The sequence below is a fragment of the Condylostylus longicornis genome, unplaced genomic scaffold, assembly GCF_029603195.1.
Source record: "Condylostylus longicornis isolate FDR11 unplaced genomic scaffold, ASM2960319v2 ptg000013l, whole genome shotgun sequence".
NCBI lineage: Eukaryota > Metazoa > Arthropoda > Insecta > Diptera > Dolichopodidae > Condylostylus > Condylostylus longicornis.
In genome coordinates, this window is record NW_026577982.1 from 10,638,523 (window position 1) to 10,655,284 (window position 16,762).

General features: G+C 23.3%; 1 protein-coding gene across 1 annotated transcript; it reads right to left on the reverse strand.

The window, feature by feature from the left end:
- Positions 1-707: 707 nt before the first annotated feature.
- Positions 708-16,082, reverse strand: LOC129605268 (transmembrane protein 120 homolog). The gene is made up of 8 exons (XM_055514911.1): positions 15,617-16,082; positions 15,146-15,264; positions 5,153-5,282; positions 4,687-4,826; positions 4,403-4,620; positions 3,756-3,979; positions 2,273-2,425; positions 708-1,921 (listed from the first exon to the last, which is right to left on the reverse strand). The coding sequence occupies exons 1-8, from the start codon at positions 15,683-15,685 to the stop codon at positions 1,667-1,669; spliced, it is 1,308 nt and encodes a 435-aa protein (XP_055370886.1). The 5' UTR covers positions 15,686-16,082; the 3' UTR covers positions 708-1,666.
- Positions 16,083-16,762: the final 680 nt, after the last annotated feature.

A 16,762-nucleotide genomic window follows, 5' to 3' on the forward strand; every position in this document is an offset into this window, starting at 1 on the left:
GTATTCAAATAAAAATTTCATGCTCAAATTTCAAAAAATTTTAATCACAAGATTTACAAAATAGATACAAAATAGTTTATTTTCTTTGAATTAGGGATAAATTCATATATCCATTAAATTTTCTAATTTTTCACATATTTCTTAATTTATTAATTAACACAAATATGTAATTAAGTTTTTTTTATATATATATACATAATTTTTTGCAATTTACTATGATTTATAAACAATAATATGAATTTTCTTTTTATTTATTTGTTATATGATACGTAATACATAATCTTTAAATTAATTTTATATTATTATAAAAATTAGTCATTAATAATAATTAATTATTAATATCAATAAATAATTATACAGGATATCATTAGTAATTAAGTCGTTTCTATTTATTAATTAAATTATAAATGACTAATTAGCAAAAATGAAAATAAAAATATCAATCATTGGCATTTATTATTTATAAAATCTTTGTTATCAGTTGTTATTTTTTATTTTTCTTAATTTAATTTTTTAATAACAATGTTTCGTTTTGTATAATATTTCTTTTATAATTTTTTCGGAAGAACAAATTATTTTTTTTTTTGATAATTGTAATTTAATTACCTTCAAAATTTTTTAATATATTTTTAATTTTCATAGATTTTAATTTTAAAAGAAAACAAAGAAATTACATGATTTAATGAAAAATTTTCCCACTAACTCTATTGAAATGCTTTTATTATTTTAAAATCGTTTCATTTGTTTTTTTATAATATAAAGGTGTATAAGTATTAGGAAATTTAATAAAGGGTAAAAAAAAATTCAAGGAACTAAAAGAATGATTCTGATAATTTTTTTCGTTTTTTACAATTTATTTAGTTTTCTATTATTATTTTGGTTTTGTTGTTTTGTAATATGATATAGGCCGGAAAATTTTTTATAGGATTAGATTTAATAATCTACCATGTAAGATTTAGTAATTATGTATAATTATATAATATATAAAATTATTTTTCTTGTGATGAATGATTACATTGTATATCTTTGTTTTTTTTTTTGTATAGTTCTGTAAATATTTTCAGTACAGGTGTGGTAAAAAGGAATAATCACTAAAATTGATTATTGCTGATTTTCATGAGTTTAATTCTACTTATGATTGCAATCGAATTAAATTTGAATTTTTGATTACGTTAGATTTAAGTATTTTTTGTTCATTATTCTAGCTTATTTATTTCAAATTTAAGGATTCTATTCTAGTAATATTCATTTTAAACTATTAGCGAAAATTTCTAGTAGAATAGTCAAAATAAATGATCAGTACGCACAAAATTTTTTCGGACATTTTTCGGACAGATTTGAAAATCGAAAACATTACAGCATATAATTATTTAATTTTTCGATAAAGCCGACTTTAACGATTATTCTTTTTTGCCACAGAATTATCTCTTATGAATACACTTATATTTGTATGTATTTTCAATATATTTTTGTTTTGCTATTTTTTTCTTTTTGTTAATTTCAATTTTACAACATAATTGTTTTTTTATGTTTGCATATTTTTATTCCCTATTGTTTTTAACTTATTTTTTACATTTTGTTTTTTGTATATATATAGGTATTCTATTATTTCTATTAGTTCAAAAAAAAAAAAAAAAACAAAAAAGCACAGCTTCTATTTTTCCGTTTATTGTGTTTTCTTATCAACAGTTTTGGTAGTGATGATATTTGAGGTGGATTTTTCATCGTTGTTAGCATCAGCGGTAGTAGGAGCGACATCATTAGCAATTTTAGAATTTGTTATTCCAACATTATTACTCTTAATGGAATTATTAATTTCGGAGCTGGTACCAACGGTAGAGTTAATACTAGATTTTGTTTTAACTGGTGTATTATTAACGGTGCTGCTAATACTTTGATCGTCAGAGCTACTGATTTCATCCTAAATAGAAAAATAAATTATTAAAATATTAGAAATTATAATTTGCTTTAGTTGGTTTTTACATAATTATTTTTAAATATTACTTACATTATTGCCAAACAAATAAAAAAGCATAATAATATAATTTAATAAATTAATACGGAATGAGATGAAGAAAAATAAAGGATAATTATTAATAGATTATTGAGATAAATAGGATATTGAAGCGAAAAAAATAAGATGGAAAAGGAAAAATAATTACTTTTTATAAGGCAATTTTTTTATATCTTCTTTTAATTAGAATTTATTAAATTTAAGTAATCATGTTTTTAAGAGGGAATATTTTAAAATAATATCTTAAATATATTTTACCTTAATTTGATTCCTTTGTTTCATAGACCATGATACACTCATTAACCGATAACGTTCCTTAACTCTTTCACGAATTTTTTCTCTTAATGTTAATAATGTGGTCGTTGTATTACCAATAAAAAGTAATCCAAATAATAAACTCAATGCTGGAATCTACAAAATATAACAATAATATTAATTATTAAATAAATAAATTTTCATTATAGTTAAAATTTTAATACATAAAAGAAGTTTAATAATTTCATATTAAATTTTTAACTAATTAAAAATTAAATTAAAAAATATAACAACATATTAATTAACCTCTTGTATTCAAAATTTGAATTTATTGACAGAAATTTGACCGATAATAATAATTACAAATTTACATAATAATTACATTTGAGAAAAGAAATAAATGAAATTGATTTGAATTTATATAAAAATAAGCTTATATTTTCCATACATTCCAATTATCATATCACTGACTTCAGATTGACAGATTTTCTTCAAGACTTCATACTTGTAGAAATATACTATATTAGAAAGATTCGTAATATTACAAAGTCTAGAATTTTACATGAGCATGAAAATCAGTAAACTTAAAATTCAATGTAGTTTGTTATTGAGATAAAGGGATATGTGCAGTTAGAGGGTTTTTCGAGCATAGAAAACTTTATACATGCTTAATTTTTGGTTTGTTACACACAGCTGGTTTGACAGTAGCGATATTTAATTTTTACATTTCCACAGCTAATGTAAAAATTAAGCATCATAAGCATTAACAGTAACGTAAATACACAAAAATAAAAAAAGCATAAAATTGACTGTGAATAACAAACAAAAATGTCATTTTTTTGTGTCCGCTTTTCACGAAACTTATATGTCAGGCGTAGCAGTTTTGCACATAATTGCACAATTCAATTATTAAAGTCAGCGATGCATTCTTTTAACATAAATACAAAATATTTCCTCAACACAAAAGATTAATAAATAAATTATCTTACACTTTAATTTAATGAAATTTAAGAATTAGTGCCGTAATTATAGATTAATTGTACTTGAAAAAGTTCAAAGTTGACTTTTTATTTAATTTTTGCAACAATAATTTTTTTTTTATTTAAAATAATTTTAATCTAATCTATATATCTTATCAAAAATTGAATGTTTACATAAACTGATTAAAAAAAAGAAATCTTTAAATGAATTGTGATTTAACATTTTAATTTTATAAAAATGCCCTGAATTTTTTATTCTACTACTTTATAATAAATTTAAAAAATTTTAATTTAACTATAATTTTAAAGTCGATACAAAGTTCACACATTTTGTAAACATATATTTAGTAAATTTGGGGATGTTTCACCAGCTCTAACATTTTGTTTACAAAATCTAACTTTATATTGTTAAAGAAATTAATTAATCGTGCGCATTTACATGCACGAAATATTTGAATGTCTACTGAAGTCCTACTTATTTAAGTACAAAATAAGATTCAATTTACCTGCCAAGTCATTTCCGGATGATATGATAATTTATATAATACATAACTCATGTAAGCTTGGAATGCATAACCAGCAAATAAAAATGGTAATAAAAAGCTTAATCCTCGCCACATCCATGAATGAAATCCCTCAATTGTAATATCCATATTATGACGTTCACCCAATGCTTTTAAACGATATAAAAGTCCTTTTTGATATCGAAATTGTAAATATTGTACCATACCTAAAAAATAAAGAAAAACAAACAAAAATAATATTAAAATCGTATAATATAAGCAACTATAATAATTAGATTTTAAATTTTATGATTGAATCTTTTGATTGCTCGGCACATATGAAATAAAGTAGTGAAAATCTACGTATATTTTAATATTAATGCCCCCATAAATTATATATAAGCCCCTAGAAATTTAACTAAAATGAATAAATAACGAAAAAATTGTACATTTATAGCCATCATACATAATAATATTATAGGAGCATATACGATCCCAAAACAAAAGCACAAATACGTATCGTATCATTTAGTGCAACATTAATATAACTCAAAAAACCATTTCTGAGTTATTTGTACAGAATTATACAAAATATATTAAGTATATTTCATTATAGTCATTATCTATTTAAAAATAATTATAAAACTTACTTATATAAGCATTGAAATACATGAATTGATGCCGAAATAATTGCCATGTTTCACCTTGTGGCCATATTAATAATACACCAGAACAAACTGTTGATATAAAATGATGTGCTCTCCACCAGCCTTTTATTCTTGAACCATTCACTTTTAATATACTTTCACGTATTGTTAAAGTACAATAATACCAAACTAATAAAAATATAAATGCTAATTCCAGTGCTCTACAAATGAAAAGGATAGACTTTACAAATTCAAAAACATAATTTTTATTATTTAAAAATCTTTACCTGTAATTTAACCATAAATTTAAAAATGCCATCACTAATCCTATTACATTGAGTACTAATTTAAATTTTTCATAATCATCTTTATATCGGACTTTATCATTTCTATTTAGAATTGAAACGTTTACATCTCCTAAAATAATCTGCAAAAAAAAAGGAATAAAATATAAGTAAAATTTTTTAGAAAGATATTGGAAAATTTGAAGAAAACAAAATTTTTATAAAAATAAAAAATTTCCAATATAATATAAGCAATATTACAGCTATTCTGCAGAGTATCGAATCGCTAAGTAATAGTCATATCGTAAAATTTCAAAAATTATATTATAGACACGAATCATTTGTATGAATTGGTTTGCGTTTACAATAATAATATCGAACTTTGTACGATAGGTATTACTATCACTTAGTGATTCGATACTCGCAATAAGCCCCCCGTCATTGAAAATCCAAATGAAATAACACTTACTTGTAAATAAAATCCTGATTTTCTTGGCAGAGACTGTTCTATTTCATGCAATTGAGCTTTTCTTTTAATAACATTTTTTTCCAATTCTGCTATAGTTTCTGCATCTTTGGAATTCTTTTCTATTTTAACTCTGGAAAAAATTATTTTAGTTTTTTCTTTAAATCTCCTAAATAATTTTAATTCAATTTAATCCAATTTTAAATAATATCGCATATCTATAAAATAATATTGATGTCTTGATATTGAATTGAATTGTATTGTAATTTACATACTTAATTGTAACGTATATATAATATAAAAATCTTATAATATTTATGTATATTGTTATATACACCATTATATACTCGTATATTATAATTTTGCAATAAGCATTTTCATATTTTTCTTCAATTATAATTTAAAAATAATTTTCTTCTTTTTTTTTCCAATAAATTGCAAAATCAAATCAATATAATTTCATTAAGTTTGAAGGTTAAAAAATATCGAGTGCATCAACTATATTAGAATACAAAAATGGATAAATAAAATTAGAATGATCCAATTTTAAAAAATTTGCAATTTTTTCGAGTAATGAATAAATTTTATAAATTTAATGAATGAGATCCTACACAAACAATAAAATAATTTAATAAAAATTAAATTAAATCTTGATTTTAATAACGGCAGTATAACAACATATAAATTGAAGAATCTGCAAAAATAGCATGTTCGAAAATGCTAGATGTTATGCTTAAAATTTTAAAGGCGTTTTCAAGTTCTTTTTACAGATACTGCAAAAATATTATAAATTGGAAGAGGAGGATAATAGAAAAATGTTTGGATATTGTGGGAGTAAAATATTCAGTTTCTGCAATTTTTTTCGAAATTCTCGTTCTGCGTCAGAACTTCTGCAGAATTACAACTCAAAACAGGCAAGGTAACAAAAGGTTTGTAATAAGGTAGCAAAAACGAGTTGCGACTCCTAACAGGAAGCATGAACTCAACCATACTTACTTAATTTTGTTAAATCTTAAATATTATGTTGCAAAATTATAATTTTAATATTGATGGCAAGACTAATCCCCTTACAATAATTATTTACATTTATCAACAATTAAAATCAATATGTATGTACTCGTATAACGTAATATTGTAAAAATAAATTTTATATACACATATACACGCTTTGCTTTACTTTTTTAAAAATAACTTTAAAAAAACCCTTTTTTTGTATAGTAGCAAAATTTATAAAAGGGTTGTTATTATTAAAAACAAGTGTCTATCTGCATGCATTTTCATAACGTGTAATATAGCAGATAAGTGTTTACCAATCTTATATCCACAATATTGTTTGTAACAATGAAAAATAAAAATAAAGACAGTAGATTTTAAACTATACTCTTTTTTATGTAATTCTAGAATAAAATAAAAATGCCAGTCTGTCAATGATTTTACTTTTTGTCGATAATAGTCGAAATTAGTTAGGCACTTTCCCAAAATGTCGATGTTTGACGATTTGTAAATGAAAATAGTTGAAGTGATTGACTTACAGCACTCATTTTTTAAAAATTATTCGCACAGAATTAAAAAGCACAAATCAAAAATATAAAATTACTTCTGGCAGCCATTAGAACCGAACAATATTGTCAAACAGAATTGAAATTCATAACTTTGCAAATTATTTCCAAATTACGTTCTAAAAAAAAACCTTATACATATATGAAATACTTATAAAATTTATTTTTTTGAATTCGCAATTCTTATTCTCAAAACAAAATGCTTCTCCTTTCATAATTATTGATTTTTAAAAAGAAAACAACTTCCGCCTGTTAAAACAATTGAAAAGTGTTTCAGTGTAAATTTAATTATCTTGAAATTTAACCACCATTATTTCCTGTTTTTCTTAGTTTTATTTTATTTACAAGTCTCCCATTCTCCCTTATATTTTTTTACACCTATTCTTATTGAAATTCAATATCAAAATGCATAAGGTTATTATTATATACATAGGTTCAATAGCTTTTTAAATCAATTACCTTATATTATCAATTACAATTTTTAAAAGAACGCAAACTATTTTAGTTTTGATGGAATTGTAATTTATAGCAATTTTTTACAAAAATTCCAAACCAGAAACTGAAATTTTGGGTATTTATTTTTAAAAATGCGGTACTTAAAAGTAAGACTGCAGAGCTCTGAAAAGTTAATTAATTTCTACATAAAGCTTTAGAAAGTTTGCACTTTTAATCTTAAAAACTGTATTTTTAACAATAACCTTTATTACAGGCCTCATTTGCTTTTTCGATCATATCAAAGTCTGTAATAGCCATCAATGTGAAGTCGAATTAAAAATTTAAAATCCGTTTTCTCTACGAAGAATCAGTTTTATATTTTTAAAGATGTTTTTGCTGACCAATGCCGAAATTTAAAATAAATTCGAATGAAACTGTCGATTATGTGCTGCGCATATCAACATCAGATTTTCTTCAACATCAGACGTTTTTTTAATATATTCTTAACGTTCACACTTGTGCATTCTTCTTTATATGAATTATGAATTAGAATATATGTACATATATGAAATGTACTTGTTAAAATCAAAAAAGAAAAAATCAAAATTTTTAAATTATAGAATTTTTTCAGCACGTGTAGAAAATCAAAAAACCAGAGTTGCCGCGTAGTTTCGTATTTGTTGATGACAGTATCAAATTTAACAAATACAAATTTAACAAATAAGAAAATCAATTGCAAAAATCATTTTTAATTTATAAAATGCTTTTACTTGTATTATATTTTGTTAAAAAAATTATTTATTACTGCTTCAACAGAAAATATGAAAGCACTTCTGATATCTGTCAACAATTTGAAAATCGTCAAAAAATAACTTTTCACAATAATTTTGACATATCAATCATGATTTCAACAGCAAAATTTTTAAAAACTATAATTAATAATTAAATGTTGGAAAATAAAAAAAGGTCGGTAATTATGGAAGCACTTATAAACAATAAAAAATTTATAATTAAGTTTGTAATTACTGTAGGTTAAAGTGAAAAAGTTTCATACATTATGCAAGCAGATCAAATGTCAAAATTCTAATAAAATTAAAAGTAATTAATAAAAATTTTATTGCCACTTAAAATTAACATTACAGTAACAACAGTAAAATAAGATAGTGATATAAAAACAAAGATTCTCTTATGTTTATAAATTCTCATTTAGTTTAAAGTTATCATTTTAAATAGATGGCGAATGCTTAAGCTTATTTGCTGCAATAATTAAAGTATATATAGAATATAATATTCTTGGTTAATGGTAAATAGTCTCAGTAAATAAATTATAATTTTCAAATAATGTTAATTAGGTAATCACTATAGCTTTATACTAATTATTAAATATTACAAACTCGTTTATTAATGCAGACCTACATTTAACGCTAAATATTTAATTCTCAATTTCGATATTACTCATGTAGCTCCGGAATAATAACTCTGTACTAAAACCGTAATTATTTATCTTCAAATGAATAATTTCAAACACTATCACAAATTAAAAAATAACCTTAAAACTTAAATGAGTGTATATGCAATAATGCATATTATTTTTTGTAGTATAGTAACCTTAAACCAAAATAAAATTTTTAATGTTGATAGTGAAATTTATTTTAAAATTGCTTGTTAAATTTTTATCCGCGTTACGTCATTTTAATTATTTTCTTTATAAATTATGAGATTACCTAAAAAAAAAGCTTTGTTTCATATAGAAAATAATTTATTTTCATTGTTATCCGATCCATATATAAATATAATAGGAAACAATTTGAATTTATTTTAACTATTTTTTTTAATTTGAAATTAGGTCAATTTTAGCGAAAAATATGTAAGTAATATGATGATTTTAATATGATTAATAAAGGTTAATTTTTATTTTGTCTTATAGCCAAATCTCTTAAAAACAAAGGAACATGAATAATTATAACTTATATTAAATGTTAAATCAATAACCTGTAAAATTTTCTGTTAACAATAAAAATTTTCTGTTTTTCTCAAAAATAGCATTTTTTTTATTTTCAAAAATTTAAGTTCACTTCATTTATCAGATGAATTCTAAATGAGCTTTCAAGCTGACATATTAAAAATGGAGCTTGAGTCTCGAGCTGATTTCAAGTGTAATAATCAAGCCACATCTGAACAAGATAAATTAAGAAATGTAGTGCTTTATATAGCGCAACCTTCTACCATCATTGTACCTTCATCTCATCTTAATCCAAAAATTATACGCCGAATCCTTATATGTATGTTATATTGGCATATTTTTTGATTTGGCTCAATAACAATAATTTAGAGATATTTAATTCGTTATGGTCTGATGAAATTTTTGAGGGTTATAAATTCAAATACTTATGTATAGATTATATCACTTTTCATATTATTATACACAGATCATGTAACTATGTACCCAACTTAAATATTTATAAATTAAAATTTCTATTAATATTGACCTTAAAATATTATTTAAAAAATTATATTTATGTTTAAATACTAAAAACAAAAAATTTTAAAAAATAAATCTAAAAATAAAAAATAACTTATTTGTACTTAAATATAAAATTTAAAATATTGTCACGTTTTTTTCACATTTCGCATTCCTACGATAACACTGCCACAATTAAAATATGAAGAAACCATATTATTCTTATTTTGTTAAAAGAAACATTTTCGTGTTTTAGAAAACCATGTAGAAATTTTGAGCTTAATTCACCATATTCCGCCAAATTTATATGAGTAATAAATTTCATATAAAATTGAGCGAACTGTTTAACAACCTCCTTAAACAATTGTTAAAATTATCACTTACACGTTTTTTTTTTAATATTTCCTATTCCTATTTTGATAATGTTATATAAGCGATAGCGATAGTGTCAAACTAATTTATATTTTAAAATATTTTAAAACGAGACAGTTAAATTTGTGTTCTATACTGTGATATTCGCAAAAATAAATGTTCTATATGTTAATTGCCACACTGTTTTTTACGTACTCAACAGGTTTTATCAAACATAATGGCCATTTTAGCATATTAATTTTTACAAAATTTCATTACTATAAGGTAGCTACCCGAACCACTGCTTCGATGACATCCAATTTAAATAGGGTTAAGATATTTATTATTGTAATTCATTCGTGAAAATTTGTTGAAGTTAGTCAGACGAGTTGCTTATGTCAAGCAGCCTAACACTTTAAAACCGAAATCTAAGTTGTACTTATTAATTCCATAATTACGGTTAGGTAAATTTGTATCCCAATAATATGAACCGATAAAATTTTCAAAACGAATTACTTTGATTCACATAATTCAAAATATTGTCTCTATTCATGAAAAATCAATACCGTATAATACACAAGATGGTTATCGTATAGCGTGTATCGTACTTTTTCATAATTTTTTTTTTTTTTCCTTCTTCACTCCTAGGAGGAATATAGGGCTAGTGCATGATATCTATCATGCCCTAGTTTCTATAGTCATAGAGAGTTAGCTAGGTAGGTGACTAGCCTACCGTAGTTTTTATTTATGTTAAATATTTCAGTTTCTTAATATTTACTGTTTATTTTTCTTAGTCTTTAGTATCGAATATTATGAATATTTGAAAGTTACTTGTATAATATTTATTAGTATTGCATATTAAGTTATATAATATTGAATATAATTTTTTATAGTGACCTAACCGGGGTTTGAACCCGAGACCCTTCGGTTAAAGGGCCGGTGCCATAACCACTGCACCCATGGTCAGCTTACTTTTTCATAATAAAGCATATTATTTTGTGTAAGTTAAATATGAAAAACTCAGACATTGAATCGAAAATTAAGTATGTTAAAATCAAAAATGCTTTAAATAAATTACAATTAATCATACATATTTGCCATAATGTAAATATTACATTTAATGAAATTTTCTAAAATATTTATTATGTCAGTTAGCATAAACACCTACAAATTTTAGTGTTGGCGCGTTAAGCAATCAAAATATGATAATAATGTACCAATATACGAATATAAATAATTTTCTATGCTGTAATAGCTGAAGAGTACTTAAAATTTAAATATTTTTATATATTAGTTGGAATCATTTCAAAAATAATATATTTAAAATTTCAATCAAAAAATAAATGAGTTTAAATAAATTGCATTTATTGCATTTTCTTAAGCATATTATTTCATAATTTTTTATAATTAAATGGAACAGATGAATTTTCGTTCCCGAAAAAATTTAATTTAACAATATTTAATTAAAAGCATAAATTTAAAATATGATCTTTAATTTTGATCATGTAAAGTATAGGATGATTTTTTAAGATTTTCTAATAGAAAATAAAATAATTTAAGAAGTTTATGGAACTACAAAATAGGTACCATAACACAGCCAGAAAGAATCTTATATTTTGATTGTATGATTGTAGCATTTCCATACAGCAAAAGCAAAAATAACTATTTTAGGTTAGTCAGTAAAAAAAACACAAAGTTCTTATCACGTTCCGAATTGCATCTTAAAAAAATTTTACAATGTTATGCGCATTCCGAATTTTATAAAATTCGTTTTCGAACCGCAGAGAAAAGCGAATCAAAACATTCTGGATAATTTTTTTAAACTTTTGACAATAAGTATTACCAGTATGCGACAGCTAATATTTTAATTGGTAGCACTAATTTTTTACTTTTTGCATTGACTTTGATGTACAAAGTAATATACTGGAAATTTTAAGAAAAATGGTTATAAAATTAAGATGTTATTTAAAATATCAATTTAAAGAGCCAAAATATCAAAACTTCTATTCCAGAATGTAAGATAAAATCTTGTTTTTGTTTGGCAACACAGTGTCATTGTATTTTGTTTTGGATTCAAATACGGTTTACAGGCTGTTTTCAAAACTTTGTTTTTGACAACACGGAATCCTATCTTACTGCGGAAATTTTTCAAAATAAATTTGTGTTTAAGTGGACAATATCCTCTAAAGAATTAAAAATAATGCAAATTTAACATGAAATCTTTGAACGTGTTTCGGATCAGTGTAAATAAGTACACTCGAACGTGTTTAATTGCACATTTATAATACACCTTGCAATTTATTATATGCAATTTTATTTTCATTGAAGGCATACAATCGCATTATTTACGTATCATATACTGAAAACAAAACCAACTTCTATAAATAAACAAAATACTACATAAGCGTAGTATTATAAATTACAACATGTTTTTAAATAGACCTATACACACACATACATATATTGCTATTTAATATTTAAAAAAAATTTATTCAATAATAATTTTGAAATTTTGATTTCTAAACCGTGGAATTAATAATAATCGTAATCAAAAACTTAATGATAGCATGCAATCTAATCAAATAACCTTCAAAATATTTTTTTTTTGTTATTAAGTAAAGGAATGAACTTAGAAACAATATTTAACTTTGTTGAAATATTTAAAAAAAAAATTGGGTAAGTATGTTTAAATTTTTATGATTATTTTTTATTTTTAATCAAAAAAATAAAGTAGTTAGGTAATTTTGTTTTGATATTATTGCGGTATATTGAATATGATCAGATCATCAATCTAGGTACATACAATATACACACACAAATGGTAATGTCATTTATATTCATCTTGCTAAAAAGTATAACCATACATTTAAATGGCAACAAGTTGCTTCGGATTAAAATAGCCTAATATTATTATGAATTTTTATTAAACAAAACGAATATAAGTTAAAGCTACCCCGACCCCGAATAAAAATTTCAATGTCAAACTTATGAATACAAACAACAACGAAAAAAGCAATATTATTCTTTTTTCGTTAAATTCATAAAAACTTCCAACACTTATGGATATATCTACATGCATATATTTTAAATTTAAACATATACAATGTATACGAATGTACACAAACACCTAATACTTTGTTTAACTATAAAACAATTTATAATACTTAAATGTATTCACATATGTGTTGTTAAAATGTTACGGTAAAAGCAAATAATCCATGATATCCATTTTGCAAATTAAATTGGAAAGTTTTCAGTTTTTCATTGAAAATTTTGTGTTTCAACAGCTATTAATTGAAAACGGTTAGTCTGACACCAATCAACGGCATACTGTTATGTAGGTCTATCAATTAATATAAATTTCTGAACGCAAATTTGCCCTAATTTCAAAAGCTTTAAAGCTATAACGAACATTCTTCGAACAAAATCTTTTCAGCCTCATTTTTTTAATTCTCCAAAATTACCACTAGACGTTTGAGTTCTTCCCTCCTCACCTATCCAATTTTTTTCTAAAAAATTTCAACGAATCACCGCATGAGGGCTTTAAAACTTGCCTCGGACCACTCTATGTAAGTAAATTTACTCTATTCTACAGAACAATAACAATTTTATTTTCAAAATTTTTTTGAAACAGATCAATAAATATATAGGTACTATTTTTAAACAACATAGCTCCAACATTGTCACCTGAATTTACATATTACTATAACAATTCGCACATTTACCGTAAAAAAAATAATACTTAATATTTTGTATATAAATAGCTGATCAAATTTATATAAAAAAAAAACGAGTAAGTATTTAATAAAAAAATATATTAAAATGAACTCTTTATGTTTATAAACATTGAAAAATAAATAAAATATTTTTATTTAAATTGAAAATTTTGCCAACGTCAGTGTTTATAGTTTGTAGGCATTTCGATAAACCTCAGTATGAACCGTCTATATATACTCGTACTTATATCATTTAATTAAAATATGGAACATTAAAACAAAAAAAAATAAATTGACCATCTATAATTGAAACCCAATTTGTGATACTCACAAGGTACTTATTATTATGGTATTGGTATTAAATAGTGTATTGACTATAACAAATTAATCATAATTAGAGATAATTAATTAATTAATTAATTTATTTGTAGAATCATACCGCATCAATTTGATATTGTCTCGGTATATTTTCCTACCAATTATCAATTTTCGTGTTAATTTACAAAAAGAAATTCATTGATTAAAAAATGAGAAATTCTCATATAACTTGCAACTAAATAGATATACGTTATATGTATCGATGTAATTAACATAATTTCCCAATATATAAACATTTATTATAATTTAACACTTAGTAAAATATTGTTAAAAAAAATTAAAGATTTCGTACCCACTTGAGGTAAAAGAAATTTGCAAATTCAAATTTTCCTTGACGAGTATGTACCTACTTACTTCTCTACTTCGACAATTTCTTGATTTATAATTCAAATTAAAATTATATAATTTAGTTTTCTAAATCCTTTAATGGCCAAGATTACAATACATTGTATTGAAACAAACTTATCTTGCTCATAAGAAAAAAAAACATGAAAAAGGAAATACTTTGCATGTATGTGCTTAAGTAAGACATTAAAGCTTGTTTAGTTTGAATAAATAGATATAGGGTAGGTAGGTAATACCTATATAATTTAACTTTAATCTAACCAGATTTAAATATCACAGGTTTCTATAACTTCTTTAAAAAATTTCCTGTACAATATAATATGAAAATTGAATTTATCAAGTAAAATAACTTAGTACCTCACTTATTTTGCAACAGTGTATTCTTGATGAAATAAACAAGTACATATATGGTAAACTTAACGAGTATCTACATAAACAGGTACCGGCCCACCTAGTATTGTATAGTAAGAAATGAATGAAAAAAGAATAATTGTTTCTCTATCTGTTGAAAATTTTTTTTTTTAATGAGATACATACAAAACTTGTACAGAGAATGCGTAAAAAAATCGTATGATTCCGCTGATATGCAAAATTTTAGTTTACAACTTACAAATTGTAAACATTAATAATTTTGTGTTTTGTTTTTACATTTTTCTATTTTTTGATTTTATAATTATTAATTTTAATCATATAAGAATGTAGATATTTTCTTTTTTATGTTAAGGAATAAAAATTCCAATTGCATACTTACTTAGCTAATTGTGAAGTAATTTGCCCTAATCGATATCTTTGGTGTTTAATTTCATTGAAACATTTTTGTTGTTGGCTATATAATCCTTCTAAAAGCTCAACATATTTTTGATTAGCAACCTGAAAATTTTAAAAATTAAAATAAGTAGACAGTAGATATCAATTTAATTTAAAATTTTTGAAATTTTGGTAGTTTTATGCATGTAATTTGGTTATTTGGTTAGGTATACCTACACAAGTGGTAACAATTTGAGCAATGTGTATGTACATATAATATGTATACTTTTTTTGCGGGAATATTTTTTATTTGAATTAAAATTATTTCTAATTAGAAAAGAACAGTTATTAGTGAAGTTAAGTAATAATTTTATCAATGTATTTCGATGTACAAAAGAATACTTAAATGTACATACATATTTAAATGACTCAGCTAACCCATGCATATTTAAAAAATGCCGGTATATATACCTACCTCTAATTCTTTATATTCACTATTGAGCTCATCAACTTCTTTAGACAGTGCTGATATATCAACAGCCATTTTTAAATTTTCCACCTTTATAATATTAAATTCATAAACTATGTTATTTTAAATTGATTAACAAGAAAATAATATTCATAGATTTTGTCTTTTCAAATTATTATAATAATACTATTATGAATGTTACAATCTGAACACTAGATTTACAGTAAAAAATGTTCTTGATCAAACAATATACACAAACCAATGAGGCTTTTACTTATAACAATTATTCTTAATTTCTTCAATTTTATATTTTAAATCATACGATTATCAAACACGATATTTTCATTTTAATGTAATAAATAAAATGCTCACAAAATATTACATAAAAATTTATTTTTATATCATTTGTTTTTTTTTTTTTTGTATATAAAATTGCGTTTTTAATAATATACAATAAAAATTTTACTTTCGAACAACAACGCGTCACCTAATTTTTTTAATGCGTTTCTGAATAGAAATATAAAAAAATGAGTAGTAAATTCTGTATAAGAGTCAAAACAACAAAAAGAAAAAAAAAATTGCAGAGAATACAGAAAATATAGAAACGTCAAAAATAAAATAACCTTTTGTCAAATGCATATGACATTTATATTGTTGTGTTTTTGTTTTTGAATTTTTCTTTCGATATAATTTTAACGAAAGCGCATGATCTGAAATGGCTGTACAAAATGGGTATATACCACTTTAAATTTTCTGTTATGTACAAATTTATTTTGATTATTATGTTGTGACACACGACTGTAAGAATTTCTTTATGTTTCAAATTTCTAAGATTACCAACTTATATTTATTAGGTATATGAATTTTTCTGTCATATTTTGTGAGGTCGAAAGATATTTGAAAAGTGAAGTTTGATAAGACTGTCCTTAAACATTTTCACAGATTGTCGAAACTTTGAAAATGAAAATTTGTGGAAACTTATCAATACTTTCAGAATTGATAACTTGTTTTTGACATTTTTTGGGAATTTTGAAGGTTCTGACTTCCCAATAACTTAAATTTACTTTTTATAATATTGGCAAAAATCGTTAATATTTTAATAAATCAATAAAATTTTTATCTTCAAGAGTCAGATTTTCATTATTTTTTAAT